The sequence below is a fragment of the Corvus moneduloides genome, chromosome 7 (assembly GCF_009650955.1).
Source record: "Corvus moneduloides isolate bCorMon1 chromosome 7, bCorMon1.pri, whole genome shotgun sequence".
NCBI classification, from domain to species: Eukaryota; Metazoa; Chordata; class Aves; order Passeriformes; family Corvidae; genus Corvus; species Corvus moneduloides.
Genome location: NC_045482.1, coordinates 1,921,996 through 1,936,519, shown reverse-complemented (window position 1 = coordinate 1,936,519; position 14,524 = coordinate 1,921,996). Strand labels below are relative to the sequence as shown.

At 59.5% G+C, this 14,524-nt stretch overlaps 1 protein-coding gene across 4 annotated transcripts in view; it reads left to right on the top strand.

The window, feature by feature from the left end:
* The first annotated feature begins 289 nt into the window (after positions 1-289).
* The window catches only part of LOC116446882, a 781,927-nt gene continuing 767,692 nt past the window's right edge, over positions 290-14,524 (top strand). The window contains exons 1-15 of one of the 4 annotated variants that reach the window (XM_032115328.1): positions 290-424; positions 664-728; positions 876-992; positions 1,180-1,328; positions 1,626-1,773; positions 2,018-2,205; positions 2,295-2,429; positions 2,707-2,821; positions 2,994-3,131; positions 3,339-3,515; positions 3,649-3,792; positions 3,952-4,053; positions 4,387-4,489; positions 4,764-4,820; positions 5,112-5,372. In XM_032115328.1, the coding sequence (XP_031971219.1) occupies positions 304-424; positions 664-728; positions 876-992; positions 1,180-1,328; positions 1,626-1,773; positions 2,018-2,205; positions 2,295-2,429; positions 2,707-2,821; positions 2,994-3,131; positions 3,339-3,515; positions 3,649-3,792; positions 3,952-4,053; positions 4,387-4,489; positions 4,764-4,820; positions 5,112-5,311 (1,959 nt within the window). In that variant the 5' untranslated portion in view covers positions 290-303 and the 3' untranslated portion in view covers positions 5,312-5,372. Of the gene's footprint in view, positions 993-1,179; positions 1,329-1,625; positions 1,774-2,017; positions 2,206-2,294; positions 2,430-2,706; positions 2,822-2,993; positions 3,132-3,338; positions 3,516-3,648; positions 3,793-3,951; positions 4,054-4,386; positions 4,490-4,763; positions 4,821-5,111; positions 5,373-14,524 lie in introns of those variants that run through there. The other 3 variants (XM_032115325.1, XM_032115327.1, XM_032115326.1) reach the window with 3 other exon arrangements.

Here is a 14,524-nt window from a genome sequence, read left to right as displayed (position 1 = left end):
AGGCTTCTCTGCAGGTGCCCTCGAGGGCAGACCGTGGGATTTGGTGCCCCAGAGCTTTTCTGAGGCACTTCCCATCCCTGTGGCCGGTGCCCTCGAGGCAAGACCGTGGGACTTGGTGACCACAATCTTTCACGAGGAGTCTCCTGTCCTTGTGGCAGGAGCCCTCGAGACCAGAGGGCAGGACTTGCTGTCTTGTGGCCTTCTCTGTTGCTGGTGCCTTGAAGGAACAACTTCAGCACTTGCTGACTTGGAGCTTTTCCAGGGAATCTCTCCTGCAAAGTAGCCTTAAATCCAATCAAGGTCATGGAGCAGAGACCCCCACGTGTGCCCAAGCTGGCCTGGGTGGAGGAGGAGGAAGAAGGCCCTGGAGCTGCCCCAGAAGAGCAGCCTGCAGAGGTGGAGCAGTTCCAGCTGCCGCAGGAGGGTGGGTGACAGAGCTGGGCCACAGGGCTGCTGCCTGCAGACAGCTTGGCCCAATCCCATCCCATCACGTCCCATCCCCTGGGGACATGCCCATGGACAGGACAGAAGAGGGGCTGCAGCAGCCGTGCTCCATCCCCTGGCTATCCCGGGGCTGTCCCTGTCTGGGCAGCGCAGGGCTGGGCTGCGTTCTCCGGCCTCTCCTGCAGCCCCTCAGCTCTGGCTGCGCCCGCTCTTTGCCAGATGCAGCCCTGGACCGGACACAAGAGCAGGACGGTGCCCACGGCCGCTTCCGCAGAGCAGCGCAGGTACCTGCAGCCATCCCCAGCTGGGCTGGGCTTGCTGTCGCTGCTCAGCCGAGCACCGCCCTTGGAGCACCCCATGGAACATCCCTCTCCTCCCTGTCCTTTGTTCTCCTGCTGGTGACTTGCAAATTCATCGAGTGCGTTTGGCAGGAAGAGACCAGCATCATGGGCACTGGGTCCATGGAAAACTGTGACGTCTACAGCACCGACACCAGTGCTGCCATGCTGGATTTGCTTGAGGGAGAGAGTGTTTCCAGTCTAGAGCAAGTAAGTAGCCTGTGGCCAGGGTTCAATTCCCCCAGGAGTCAGGTGGCTTCCCAAGCTGCGCCCGCCGGTCACTCACTTTAAGCCTTTGCAGCCATCGCAGTGTAGTGGGAAGGGCAGCACTTCTCTGGGGAAGCCGGGGACATTACTCCCTCTGGCAGCTTTCCAACTCTCCCCGTGCCTTCTCCAGGTGCCCGCCATGGTCAGGGACATCCACCAGTGGCTCATGGCCAATGATTCTGGTGAGCAGAGTCTGGACAGGACCCTGCTGGAGCTGGCTGAGGCACACCCAGCCGATGTGGGGATAACTCTGCTGCGTGTGGCCCCATCATGTGACAGGTATGGGGCCCACCTGCCCACAGGGCTCACCAGCCCATCACCCTGCGGAGCCTGTCCCAGGTGTCTGACAAACAGAGAGTCCAGGGCCCTCTGGCTCCTCCATTTCCCAGCCCTGGCATGTCAGCCCCCGAGCCTGCTTCCATGCTCCCTCCCTCAGGCTCCTTCAGGGGCCAGTTCCTACAGGGATGGGCTGCCTGGGTGCTGCTGGCAAGGGGCGGTGGGCTCAGGTCCCCGCTGCTGCCCAGGCCACGGTGCTGTGGCCGAGACCGCCCCTGAGACAGAGCTCTGACCCCACAGAGCTGCTACGACCATGTGGAAGACCATCATGTCCTCGCCCATGACTGCGGAGCCGGCGCTGCTGCTGCTCCTCGATGTGCTGGGGAGCTGGCCAGAGCACAGCACGCGCACCTCCGACGGGGACAACACAGATGTCTTTGCCCTGGCTGTGAGTTTCTGGAACCGGCCTTTGCTCGCCCCCAGGTGGCCGCTCCAGCAGCTCCCCATCCTCCTTCGCCCACTGCATCTCCCTGCCTCAGGCGCTGGGCTGAAACCTGGGCTAGGGGCAGGTTCAGGGACACCAGGCCCGGTGCTCCCCCTGCGTCTCCCCTGGCCTCCCCTTCCACGCTCGGGCCCTGCCACATGGACACCTCAGCAGTGAGCGCTGTCTCGAGGTGGTTTGTCCTTTGCAGGCAACTGTGGTGATGTGGAAGATCCTCCAGGTGCCCTGTGTCCCACAGGCAGTCACAGTGTATTTGCCCCGCCTCTTTGTGCATCTGCTCTTCCAAGTGTTCTTCAGCACAGGGGAGATGCCAGAGGAGGTCGATGACTTGTGGAGAGTATGCCGGAAGGAACACGGCCTTCCCACCAACCCCAGCAGGTGCTCCATGCCAGTCCTCCTGTCCCTGCCATGTCCCCGGGGCAGGAGCCAGTGCCCACAACATGACCTGGGCTTTGCTCTGCACACAGGTTTGCACTGCAGACCCTGAGGGCCCTGCTCTGCCTGGAGTATGAGGATATGGTGACAGCAATGGATCGCAAGCGTGGCTGGGATGCGCTGCTCTGTGCTGACACCCAGCACGATGCAGTGGCTCTGCTGGCCAGGTGAGACCCCCTACTCCCCGCTGCCCTTGGCATTTGTGCCCTGTGCCCGGGGTGCTCCTCACAGTCCCCGTGGTCAAGGGCCAGAGGGCCTCATCACTGGGCGACGGCTGAGCTGACCAGGAAAGGCCAGGAGAGGAGGGTGCCCAGGAGCAGCCGCCTCCAAAAGGGCCCAGGTCCCCTTGCGAGGTGGTAGAGAAAGACCAGACCTGTGTGAGTCTGTCCTGGGAGAAGTTTGCCCCCCTGGGTCAGGGTCTTGGTTCCTTTTTTGCCCTGCCAGGGAAGTGTCCTGTGTCTCCATACCCTTGTGTTCTGGGATCGCGCTCCACCTGCTCGGGCTGCTCAGCGCAGAGGAGCCACGCTGGGATCTGCCTGCCCTGGCGTTCCTTGTGGAGGTGAGCCCGACGGCCAGCGCTGCCTCGCTGAGCTGCCTCCCAGCTCTCTGCCCTCTCGCAGCCGCAGCTGCCTGGGACGGTGCCCGCGCCCTGCGCTGCTGCCTGGGCCCAGCCCTGGGCGGTTCTGGGCTCCTGCCGGCCGGCTCCCCTGTCACTGCCCTGTGCCTTTCAGGTGCTCGAGTGCCTGGACTTGAGGGAATGTGGTGGCAGTGTTGTGGAGATCTCATCAAAATACCTGCAGAGCGAGCGCAGACAGATGCGTCGCCTGGCACTCAGGGCCCTCCTCGTGCTCAGGGACGATCCCTCGATGGTGAGAAGGGGGTAGCGGCTGAAGCTGCGCTGGCACCGTGGGGCTGGGGAATGCAGTCCCTTGGGCTTGGCTGGGCTTTGGGCGCTGAGGCAGCTGCTCCCAGCTCTCCTGCCTCCCGGCTCAGCTGCCCGAGTGCTTCGGACAGGCCTTTGGCCACTGGGCCCTGCGGCAGCAGGGTGAGGCTGCACAGCCTTGTGTTCCACACAGGCCGAAAGAACGTGGAGCCTGACTGAAAGCCTTGTGAAGCTCCTGTGGGACACAGATGGAGAGATAGTTGGGATGACACTCGTTGTACTAGGCTTTTTATTCTTGGACAAAGACATCCTGGTATCAAGCCCCATCGCCCTGCAGCTGGCTGAGGCGCTCCTGCCACTCTTTGAGAACGTAAGGCTCGGTGCCCTCAGCCACGGCCACTGGGTGCCTCCCGGACACTTTGTGCCCTGGGGATTTCCAGGCCTGTGCCCTGGTGGGCCCGGAGCAGCTGATGCTGAGGTCTTTTTTTCTTCTTTTCTCACAGGATGATAACCAGGTGCAGCGGCTCTCTATGATTCTCTTCCGAGAAATGATGGATTTTTTAGCGGAAGAGGGAGAAAAGCATGTGCAATGGAGCCTGCTCCCACTCTTCTTCCGCTGCCATGATGAGAACCGGCATGTGGCATGGGTGAGGACTCGTGGGCTGCCGGGGTCCCCCTGGGAGGGGGCTCCGCTGCCTCCTGCCCTGGCGCCACACGGGCTGCAGCCTCCTCCTGGCCTTGGCACAGGGACGCGGGTCCTGTGCCCTGGGCTGTGGTGCCATCTCTGGGTCTCTGCTGCTCTCCAGGCCTCTTGGGCAACGCTGCTTCGTGCAACTGAGTTCCTGAAGAGGAGAGATCTCACAAAGCGCGTGGAGAAACAGAAACTGTGGATGTTCGCCAAGTGCCTGGTAAGGATGGCCTGGAAGCCCAAGTCACAGCCTGGAGAAGCCCCCTGCTCGTCGTGCTCAGCGTGTGGCGCTGGCAGCTGTGCCCCTGCCCACTGCTGCACCCAGGGGTGCCAGCCTGCGCCCCACACGCTGCTCCCTTCCCGAGGCCGCACAGGCTCTTCTCCAGGCTCCTCTGGCCCCGAGCCGGGTGCCCATGGAGCCCGGGCCCCGCTGGGCCGTGGCGCGGGGCGGCACCGCGGCTCCCCGGGCAGGGGAGGCCAGGGCTGGGCGCAGGGAGAGCCCGGCCCAGGGGCTGAGCCCGCGCCAACCCTTCCCTCCTGGCGCTCTCTGCAGCTGGCAGTGGACAGGAGCCGAGTGATCGAGTACGTGCGCCGGGCCCTGCCGTACCTGTACAGCCCGCAGGAGTTCCTGCGAAGGGTGGCCGCCAGGTTCATCGGTGAGCTATGAGCCCGGGGTCCCTCCCCGCCCCGCCGCAGCTCGGCCCCAGCCCCGGCTGCTGCCCCGGCAGCGAGATCCGGGCCCGGGGCCGTGGAGCCCCGCCTGGCCTCGGGGCCGCTGCCGCCCTCCCGCAGCCGTGCCCTCGGGCGTCAGGATGCGGCAAGGGCCCGGGCTGAGCCCTGCCGGGGGAGGAGAGCGTATGGCCACGGGGCTGGCAGCGCCGCTGCGAGGGAGCTGTGCTGCTGGGGCCGTGACCGCCTCTGTGTTCCCAGTGATCGCCGGGCAGAGCTTGACAAGACAGCAGGGAGCGTTCGGGCTCATCTGTCAAGGTGAGTGAGGGCAGCGGGCTGTCAGCGGGGGCTGGCGGGAGGAGCCGCAATCCCTGCCCCGGCTGCGGAGGGCTCTGCTCCCTGTGCAGACGAGGGGCGGTGTGCACAGAGCACAGAGAGCTTTCAGGGGCACGTGGGGGATTCGTGGCCAGCACCTTCGGGCTGATCCCGTTGGTCCCTCCTCCCTCCTGGCCATGGCAAGAGCGGGCTGGGATGGCCCTGGCAGGGAGCTCTCCTCGGCTCCCTGCAGATCCCGGGATCTGACTGTGGCTCTGTTCCTCTCTGTCCCAGCCCTTGAAGATACGGCAGAGGACATCAGCCTCGCCATTGGAAGCCTGGCACAAGAAACGTCGCAGTTCCTCAGGGCGCTAGAGAGGGCTCCAGTCTCCGTCTCTCGGAAGCTGCGAAATCAGCTCCGCAGCGCATGGAAGGCACGGCCTCGTCTCTGGGGCCATGGCTGGCTGTTCTGTTGGAGCCCTGTAGAGAGCTGAGCTGTCTGCTTTTCTCTTCTGGGGCCACCTGAGCCAGCGGGGATTCTTCTGTTCTTTAGGATTGCTCTTTTTTCTTTTCATTTTTCTTTAGTATGTGAAGAATATAGAATGTGTTATAATACACAGACTCCCAGGAGCTTTCTTTTGGTGCCCAGTGTCTGCAGGGCACAGGGGAAGAGGGGAAAAAGGGTGCTTGTGCTCAGCAAGTCCCCCGGGAGTGCAGCATAGAAGGGAAAATGGCCATAAGCCCTTTGGCCTTTGGTGGCTGTGCTGAAGCCTTAGCGCTGCCGACAGAGCGGGTGGGCAGGAGGGGCCAGGGCTGCAGGGATCCCTGCGAGGCTGGTGCCAGGAGATGGCCCCAAGCCCTGTACCCGGCAGGAGCCGCCATCTGTGTCCTCCTGCCCATGTGTTGCTGTCTGGATTGCTGAGGGCTCCAAGGTGCCTCTTGCTCCGGCTCCTCTGGAGCTCCCTCGGGGCTGTGCCGCTGCCGGGCAGCTTGGCCGGGCTGGGGGAGAGCCTGAGGGGCCGGGGCGGTGGGAGGCCGTGAAGGGATGAGGTGCTGCGGAGTCCCTGACGGGACAAGGCAGTGGGAAGGCACGAGGGGGATGTGTGAGGGGGTGGGTGGCAGGAGGCTCCGAGGGGACAGGAGGCCGGGGTGGTGGGAAGGCCTGAGGAATTGGGGGTCAGAGGCCCCCAGGCAGCCGCCTCGTTCCTGCCGCCCGGCTGCTCTGGCGCTTTCCCAAAGCGTCTCCCAGGCCTGCGGCAGAAGCCCTGGAGGCCGGGCCTCGGCAGAGGGTGGGGGCAGCCCCGAGGTGCTGAGGCTGGGCTGGCTGCGGACAAGGAGGGCAAGGCTCCCCTGCTGGGGCACGGGACAAAGTAGCGGGAAGTCAGATAACGGGACATTTTACCCTCAAAATGTTCTTTCTGTCCCCTAAAATTTACCTCAGGTTTTGTCACAACATTTTCTCTGTGTTCTCTACAAATTACCTTAGACTTTGTCTCAAAAGCAATTTTGTTCCCTAGAGATCACCTCAAATTTTCCCAACAAAACGTCCACCACGTGTGCTCCACGGATAAGCTCCAATTTCTTTCTCCCAGTGCAGTGATTACCTCAACTTTAACCCCCAAATATTCATCCCGTTCCCTGCAGGTGACACCAGGTCATTCCAGCATTCCTCCGCTATGAAGCTCTCTCCCTCTAAGTTACTCCAGGTTTACCTCCCACAAACTGAACCACCCCTAGTCCTGTGACAACACTGCCCCATCCCCCTCCGTGCGGATCAGGGCAGGGCCGCCCCAGGGCCTCTCCCACACCGCTTATGGAAGCCTCGCCGAGAGGGGCGGACACAGCGGGTTCGAGTTCCCGCCCCGCGGCTGAGGGGACGGCGGGGCGGGAAACGCCCCCCTGCGGCGCGGAGGAGCCGGCGGCGGCGCAGCGGGGAACCGCCCGCCCCTCCCGTGTCCCTCAGGGCGCGCCCGCGTCCCTTCAGCGGCCCTCGCGGATCTTCAGCGACCGGCACGGCCGCTCAGCGACACGCGGCATGCCCGTCTCCCCTTCCAGTGACCCTCACGTTCCCTCAGTGACTCCGACATACCCTCAGGAACGTGCCAGACACCCGCATCCCCTCAGTGACCCCCATGTCGCCTCAGTGGCATGCAGGGCACCGGCACACCCTTCAGAGACCTTTGTGACACCTTTAGTATTTCTATTTTCAAAAATTGGTTGGCTGCAGAAATATTAATTGCTCCCAGGTATTTAATGCTTCATGCTGCTTCTGTGGTAAATCACTACAGCAAATGGGTTTAGCCTTGATCTCATGGAGCAGCAGAACTGAAGAAGCAGCAGATGCTGAGTAAAAGTAGGGACTCCTGTGGCTGACGTTCAAGGGTGGAGGGAAGCACTTTGTTGTGTGCAGAGGACATGGCCCGGTTCACAAGCTCAGGCTTTGCTGCTAGAGGATCCTGCTTTGCTCTTGCTGGAGGCCATTCCCTACCAATGCCTGGCCCTCCATTGTTCCTGCATCACGTCTGCTGGACCTGTGGCAACAAGTGTGTTCCATGTCCATGTGACAGCAGAAAAGGGCGGGACATGTGTGCTTCCAGCGCCTGTCTTGGCTGCTCCTTCAGGGGAGGGTGATGGTGCCCTAACACAGGTTGGCCAGAAAACCTGTGGCTGCCCCATCCCTGGAAGTGTTCAAGACCAGGTTGGAAGCAATGTTATCTGGTGGAAGGCGTCCCTGCCTATGGCTGGTGGTGGAAGCAGATGGTCCTTAAGGTGCCATCAAACAGAAACTATTCCATGATTCTATGATGATTCAATCTCTGCAGGTGCAGGCAGATGCCAAACCTGCTCTTCACAGCCTTCTCCCTTCCCCTGCCCCTCCGCCAAGTGCACCGGGCCTCAAGGACTGAAAGGAGCACAGAGAGCCAAAGGGAGACTGCTGTACCTACCTCACTGGGAGCTTCTTGGGAAGCACTTTTCACGCCCGCTCTGAGCAGTGTTTGGAACAAGAGCACAACGTGGCTGGCTCTGCCATCAGCAGACCCCAAACACAGGTGCAGGAAGAAGAAGCAGCAGGGGCTCTTTTGCAGCCATGCCCAGGAGAGACTGGAAGGGTGCCCTCCCTCTGGTCTCACTTTGTTGGGTTTCTGACTGGCTCGGAGGTGGGGCCTGCGATTCCTCACTTGTGGGGACCAGAACGGCCCCCAGGATCCCAACACTGCCTGACAGCGCTCCGGACACCGGGGTGGTAGCGTGTCCAAGTCTCGACCGCTGTGCTGCTGCTTCCTTAGGCACACACAGAGCCCAGTGCTAAGCCTGGATGCTCTCTGGTTCTGCCCTCTTCCTGATCCTGTGCAGGGATGGAGCACTGCTGTGCTTTCAGGAAGCTCTTCTTGAAAACTTCCAGCATTCCAAGCTCCTTTGCCCTCCATGGAGGCTTGCCAAGGAATCCCTCACAGCTGCCTCCAGAGCATACATACTCCTGTTGGTTGTTCTATAATCCAGGGCCTTCAGGGTGCTCAGCAAGACCTCTAACTCCACAGTGTTGTGGAACAGACCTTCAGGACAGGGACCTTTCCAGCCTGAGCTGCCCTCATTCCTCTGTGTCTCTGCACAAAACACAGCACGGAAGAGAGCGGCAGGAGGGGCCTGTGTGTCCCAGGGCTCAGGTTTTGCGCCACTTCAGCACCACAGAGATGCAGCTCAAGTGAAGAAGCCAAACTGTTTATTAATAGAAGGCAAAGCGAAGGGATGAGCTGGGAGGAAAAAAGGGGATGGGCAGGGTCTGAGGGCTGGAGGGATGGAGCTGTCAAAAGGGAGGGAGAGGGCAGGAGCTATGGGAGCTTTCCACAGGCTCAGCTGTGACCAGCATCAGCAGTGCCTGGAGGTGCAGCTGCTCTGCTCCAGTCTCCAGACGGTCTCATCTTCCATGATATCTGGAGGTCTTAAAGGGAGACTGATTCTGAGCCAGCAGAGGAACGTAGTTCTGCAGCTCTTTGGTTGAGTATTCCCTGAACTAAGCTGTTTGTCTGGGAAGGGCTGTCGTCTCTCCTCAGGGCTTGAAGGGCTGGAAGAGACAGGAACAGAGCCACGGTCAGAGCCTGGATCTGCAGGAATCCAAGCAGACCTTCCTGCCAGGGCCATCTCACCCAGCTCCTGCCATGGCCAAAAGACGGCAGAGGCCAACGAGATCAGCCAGAAGGTGCTGGCCATGAAGCTCCCCACCACGTCCCTGAAACCTCTCTGTGCTCTGGCCACGTCACCCCGAGTCCACACATGGAGCAAAGCCTCCCACAAGCCGGGGCAGGGATTGCAGCTCCCTACCCAGGCATTGCAGCTCCCCATCACCAGCCCTCGCTGACATCCCGCTGCCCTCACTCACCCTCAGTGAGGACCTGGAGCTCTTCCTTGTGCCCCAGCATGAGCACCCCGGCGATCACTGGGAACACAGAGGCGGTCACGGCCCCAGCGGCACAGCTCCCTCCCAGCAGCGCTGCCAGCCCCGTGGCCACACGCTCTCCTCCCCCGGCAGGGCTCAGCCCGGGCCCTTGCCGCATCCTGACACCCAAGGGCACGGCTGCTGCCCGGGGAGCCGCGGTGCCGCCCCGCCCCACAGCCCAGCGGGGCCCGGGCTCCATGGGCACCCGGCTCGGGGCCAGAGGAGCCTGGAGAAGAGCCTGTGCGGCCCCGGGAAGGGAGCAGCGTGTGGGGCGCAGGCTGGCACCCCTGGGTGCAGCAGTGGGCAGGGGCACAGCTGCCAGCGCCACACACTGAGCACGACGAGCAGGGGGCTTCTCCAGACTGTGACTTGGGCTTCCACGCTGTCCTTACCAGGCACTCAGCAAACTTCCACAGCTGCTCATTCTCCACCAGCTGTCCAAGATTTCTCCTCTTCAGGAAATCAGCCGCACAAAACAGCGTTTCCTGAGAAGCCTGGAGAGCAGCACAGACACGGAGACGGCACCACAGCCCAGGGCACAGGACCCGCGTCCCTGTGCCAAGGCCTGGAGGAGGCTGCAGCCCACAAGGCCCCAGGGCAGGAGGCAGCTGAGCCCCCTGCCAGGAGGACACCTCAGCCCACGAGTCCTCACCTCTGCCACATTCCGGTTCTCATCATGGCAGTGGAGTAAAAGTGGGGATAGGATCTGGCACACAATTGTCTTCAGGGGCTTTTTTCCCTCATCCACTACCAACTCCATCACCTTGCAGAAGAGGTGAATGGAGAGCATCTGCACATGGCTGTTGTCCTGGAGTAAAGGAAAAAACCTCAGCACCAACTTTTCCAGCCCATGTGGGCAACAACTTTAAAATGCACAAGGCACAAAGTGTCTGGGCAGCAGCCAGTGTCAGTGGCTGGGGGCACTGAACCTTACATTGTCAAAGAGCAGCAGGAGCGCCTCAGCCAGCTTTGGGGTGGTGCTGCTGGATATCAGGATGTCCTTGTGCTGGAGCATGTTTGTGAACACAGAAAGGGACATCCTGACCACCTCTCCATCTGCATTGCCCAGCAGCTCCACAAGCCATTGGGACAGGCTGCACATTCTTCTGGCCTGCGTGGAACACAAGGCTGTGCTGTGAAGCCATGAACGGCTGCACTGCCTACACCACCCTGGTCCTGCAAGCCCACCCTGCTGCTGCAGGGCCCAGAGGCCAAAGGCCTGTCCTGAAGCACTGGGGCAGCTGAGCCGGGAGGCAGGAGAGCTGGGAGCAGCTGCCTCAGATCCTGAAGCCCAGCCAAGCTTAAGAGACTGCGTTCCCCAGCGCAGCTTCAGCCGCTGCCGCCTTCTCACCATCGCGGGATCTTTGGTGAGCACCACGAGGCCTCTGAGTGCCAGGCGACATCTCTGCCTGCACTCGCTCTGCAGGCACCGTGACATGATCTCCACGACGCTGTCACCACATTCCCTCAAGTCCAGGCACTCGAGCACCTGAAAGGCACAGGGCAGTGACAGGGGAGCCGGCCGGCAGGAGCCCAGAACCGCCCAGGGCTGGGCCCAGGCAGCAGCGCAGGGCGCGGGCACCGTCCCAGGCAGCTGTGGCTGCGAGAGGGCAGAGAGCTGGGAGGCAGCTCAGCGAGGCAGCGCTGGCTGTCAGGCTCACCTGCACGAGGAATGCCAGGAAGGGCAGATCCCAGCGTGGCTCCTCCCTGCTGAGCAGCCTGAGCAGCCTGAGCAGGTGGAGTGCGATGTGGGAACACAAGGGGATCGAGTAAGGGCGCATTTCCCTGTCAGGAGGAAAAGGGCAGAAGGAGCCTGAGGTGGGGGAGCAAACCTCTGCCAGGATTGACTCACAGTCTTTCCCCAGCAACGCTGGAGGTGGTGTGGGCGCTTTGGTAGGCAGCTCTTTCTGGGCAGCCTCCTCTCCCAGCCTTTTGCAACGTCCTTGGCCATCCCTTGATGACGAGGCCCTCTGGCTCATGAGCACAGGGACTGTGTGGGGCACCTCAGACACAGGGCATAAATGCTGGAGGCAGCGGGGAGATGTTGGGGTCCCTCCCCCTGCCATGGAGCCCTGGGAGAGGGGCCCTGGGGGGGAGACACGGGGTTTCCCTGCCCCTCCTCAGCTTCATTCCCCATTGGTTGGTTTGGGTTCCCTGATAACACCAAGGACCCTCGGGTCTCGTGACTGCGGACTTCCTGAGCTGAGCCCCGGCCATGTGGCTGGAGAAATAAACATCTCTGAAACATCTACCATGAATCTGTCCATATATACTTCGTTTCCACGGGACTCCTGGTTTGAAATTTGCTTGTTGCAGTAATCCCCGCTGCGACAGGCAGAAGGGGGTCTCACCTGGCCAGCAGAGCCACTGCATAGTGCTGGGTGTCAGCACACAGCAGCGTGTCCCAGCCACGCTTATGTCCCATTCCCATGACCACATTCTCACACTGGAGTCGGCAGAGCAGAGCCTTCAGGGTCTGCACTGCAAACCTGTGTGCAGAGCAAAGCCCAGGTCATGCCGGGGGCACTGGCTCCTGCCCTGGCAACATGGGAGAGACAGGAGGACTGGGATGGAGCACCTGTTGGGCTCGGTGGGAAGGCCATGTTGCTCCTGGCATTGCCTCCAAAAGGTGTCAACTTCCTCAGTACCGTGCACTGTGCTGTTGAAAATTTGAACAAACAGAGCCACGAGCAGGTGAGGGGCATAAAGGTTCATTGCCTCGTGGCACTCGGGCACCTGGACAATCACCCACAGCCCCAGAGTTGCCTGCAAAAGAAGCAGCCCGAGACAGCGCTCGGTGCCGAGCTGTCCATGTGGCAGGGCCCGAGGGGAGACGCAGGGGGAGCACCGGGCCTGGTGCCCCCTGAGCCTGGCCCTAGCCAAGGTTTCACCCAGCGCCTGAGGCAGGGAGAGGATGGAGAGCTGCTGGAGAGGCGATGTGGCTGTGAGCAAAGGCCAGTTCCAGAAACTCACAGCCAGGGCAAAGACATCTGAACCATCCCCATCAGAGGTGCACATGCTGTGCAAAGGCCAGTCCTCCATCACGCAGAGAAGTGTTGGCAGCACCTTCTCCACTGTTGGTCCCGATGAGCCAATGGTTCTCCACATCATTGTGGCAGCTCTGTGGGATCGGAGCTCTGAGTCAGGGGCGTCTCAGTCACAGTACCATGCCCTGTGCAGCTGTGGGGGACCAGGTGATGCTCAGATCTCTGCTCCATCATGAGGATCTGCAGTTCATCAACTCCAGAGAAACTAAACTTACTCCACTTCTCCTTTCCCCAACCTTTACCTTATTACCGCAGGCCTGGGCCCTAGGTTATATCACCGTGTCCCGCAGCCATAGGGAGGAGGAGGAAAGAAGATCCAACAGCCAGGAATTGTGCAGCAAGATTGATTTATTTAATATTTTACAAACTCTTTTCTAGACTTTTTCCTTCATAGTCTAATTGGACAAAGGATCAGCCACCCCTTGGGGTGACTGGCTAAAATCCTAAAACATCCATTGTCAAAATATTTTTCTACTATACCATAAACAAGACTTTTCAAGGCTGCAGGTGTTTGGTTGTTTACATAACTCTGCTACCTCTTCTGTGAGAGAGAAAAGTCTCTCACGGACTTAAAAAATAGCAAGAAAATCCTTGGTAGCAGCAGCATTTTTGTATCTACAATTCCCCCTTTTTGTTTTTTAAGATAACAACTCTACTATTAATCCTAAATAGAAATCTACATCAGTTATTAATTCTAAACATGTCCTTAAGGCTTTAACTGACTCCGTAACAAGAAATTTAAAGTTCAGTCTCTGCTTGTGGAAGGACCATCCCAGTCTCTGCTTGTAGAACGACCATCTGCCTGATGGTTGACATCTTGGTCGTCATCAGAAGAGTCATTAGGCTGATGATCGACATTCTGGTCGCAATTTGGATGGTTGGCGTTCTGGTCATCATTTGGAGGTTGCCTGTTCTGCCTCTGGTGCCGTAGGTCAGGGCGAACGCATTTTGAAGGTAGCCACCATACCCCAGTATCTGTGGAAACGCAAGCATACCCACAACCCCAAATGATAAGCTCATGCGGGCCTTGCCACTGGTTAGTGAGTAAATTCCGTACCCAGACTTTTGCCCAATTGTGTCTTTGGGCAATTGTGTCTCACCTGCAGACTGCAATGAGAGAAAATGATTCAGAATAACAGGATTATTTGAATTTTGTGGTACTGTAAGGTGATTAATTGTATACAAAGCTTTTTCTAGTCGGCTTCAGTAACCAAATTCAGAGGTTCCTGTGAGAATCATTGGAAAGCCATGATAACAGCCCTTAATTCAACTAACTCAGCAGAGTCTGACTCGGATTGGTGTGTTAATGAACCACCGCAAAGGCAGTGTAGGATACTGTGCGCCCTTACACACAGTGACCCCTGCTAAAAATTTGTCCCAATCCGTACGCCCCAAGCTGCCAACACATCCCGTCCCCAAAGGTTAAGGGAAGTGGTAGCAACATAAGGCCTAATTGTAGCTGTGTGCCCCTCTGAATCCTTCACCACCACAGGCCATTTGCTTAAATAGCTCTGTGTGGATCCTCCTAATCCTGCGATGGCCGATCCCACCGGGGCTAAAGGCCATGAGGGAGGCCACACAGAGAAGGAGATGATAGTTACATCAGCACCAGTATCAATCAAACCTCGAAGCTGAATCCGGGGTGGACGGGCGTTCGGCAGGATCAGGGTACATGTCATCTGTGGCCTTTGGTCAGAGATCTCTGCAGTCCAGAAGGCCTGCGGAAGTCCCGTAGATCCACTGCTGTTATCTTCATGAGTTTATTGTTCTATCCTAGGGACACAGGACTTAAAAGGCACCAATTTAGCAAGGCAGGTCTTTTCAGGAATAGTTACAGGGGGTTTTTGCGTGGAGACCATAGCGCGAATCTGACCTTTAAAGTCAGCATCAATAACTCCTGAGTGCACTAAGATTCCTTGATGGGCAACGTCAGGTTTTCCAACCAGCATCGCACTGGATCCCTGGGCTAAGGGTCCATATGCATCCAAGGGAACCTTATAAATACTGCTAGAGTCTAAGACAACTGCGGCTGCGGTGTGGACGTCAAACCCGTCTGATCCGTGGGTGCTGTCCCTAGGGTGGCTGGGTAGGCCTGTGCCTGTACCTGTGCCACTCTCTGGGGGAGCGACTGCATCGGAGAGCAATTCCCCCTCCTTGCACCCCGGAGGAAGTTTCCGACAATGGCCAACCATCGGCATGAGTCCGGGATCTACAATAGTCCGAGC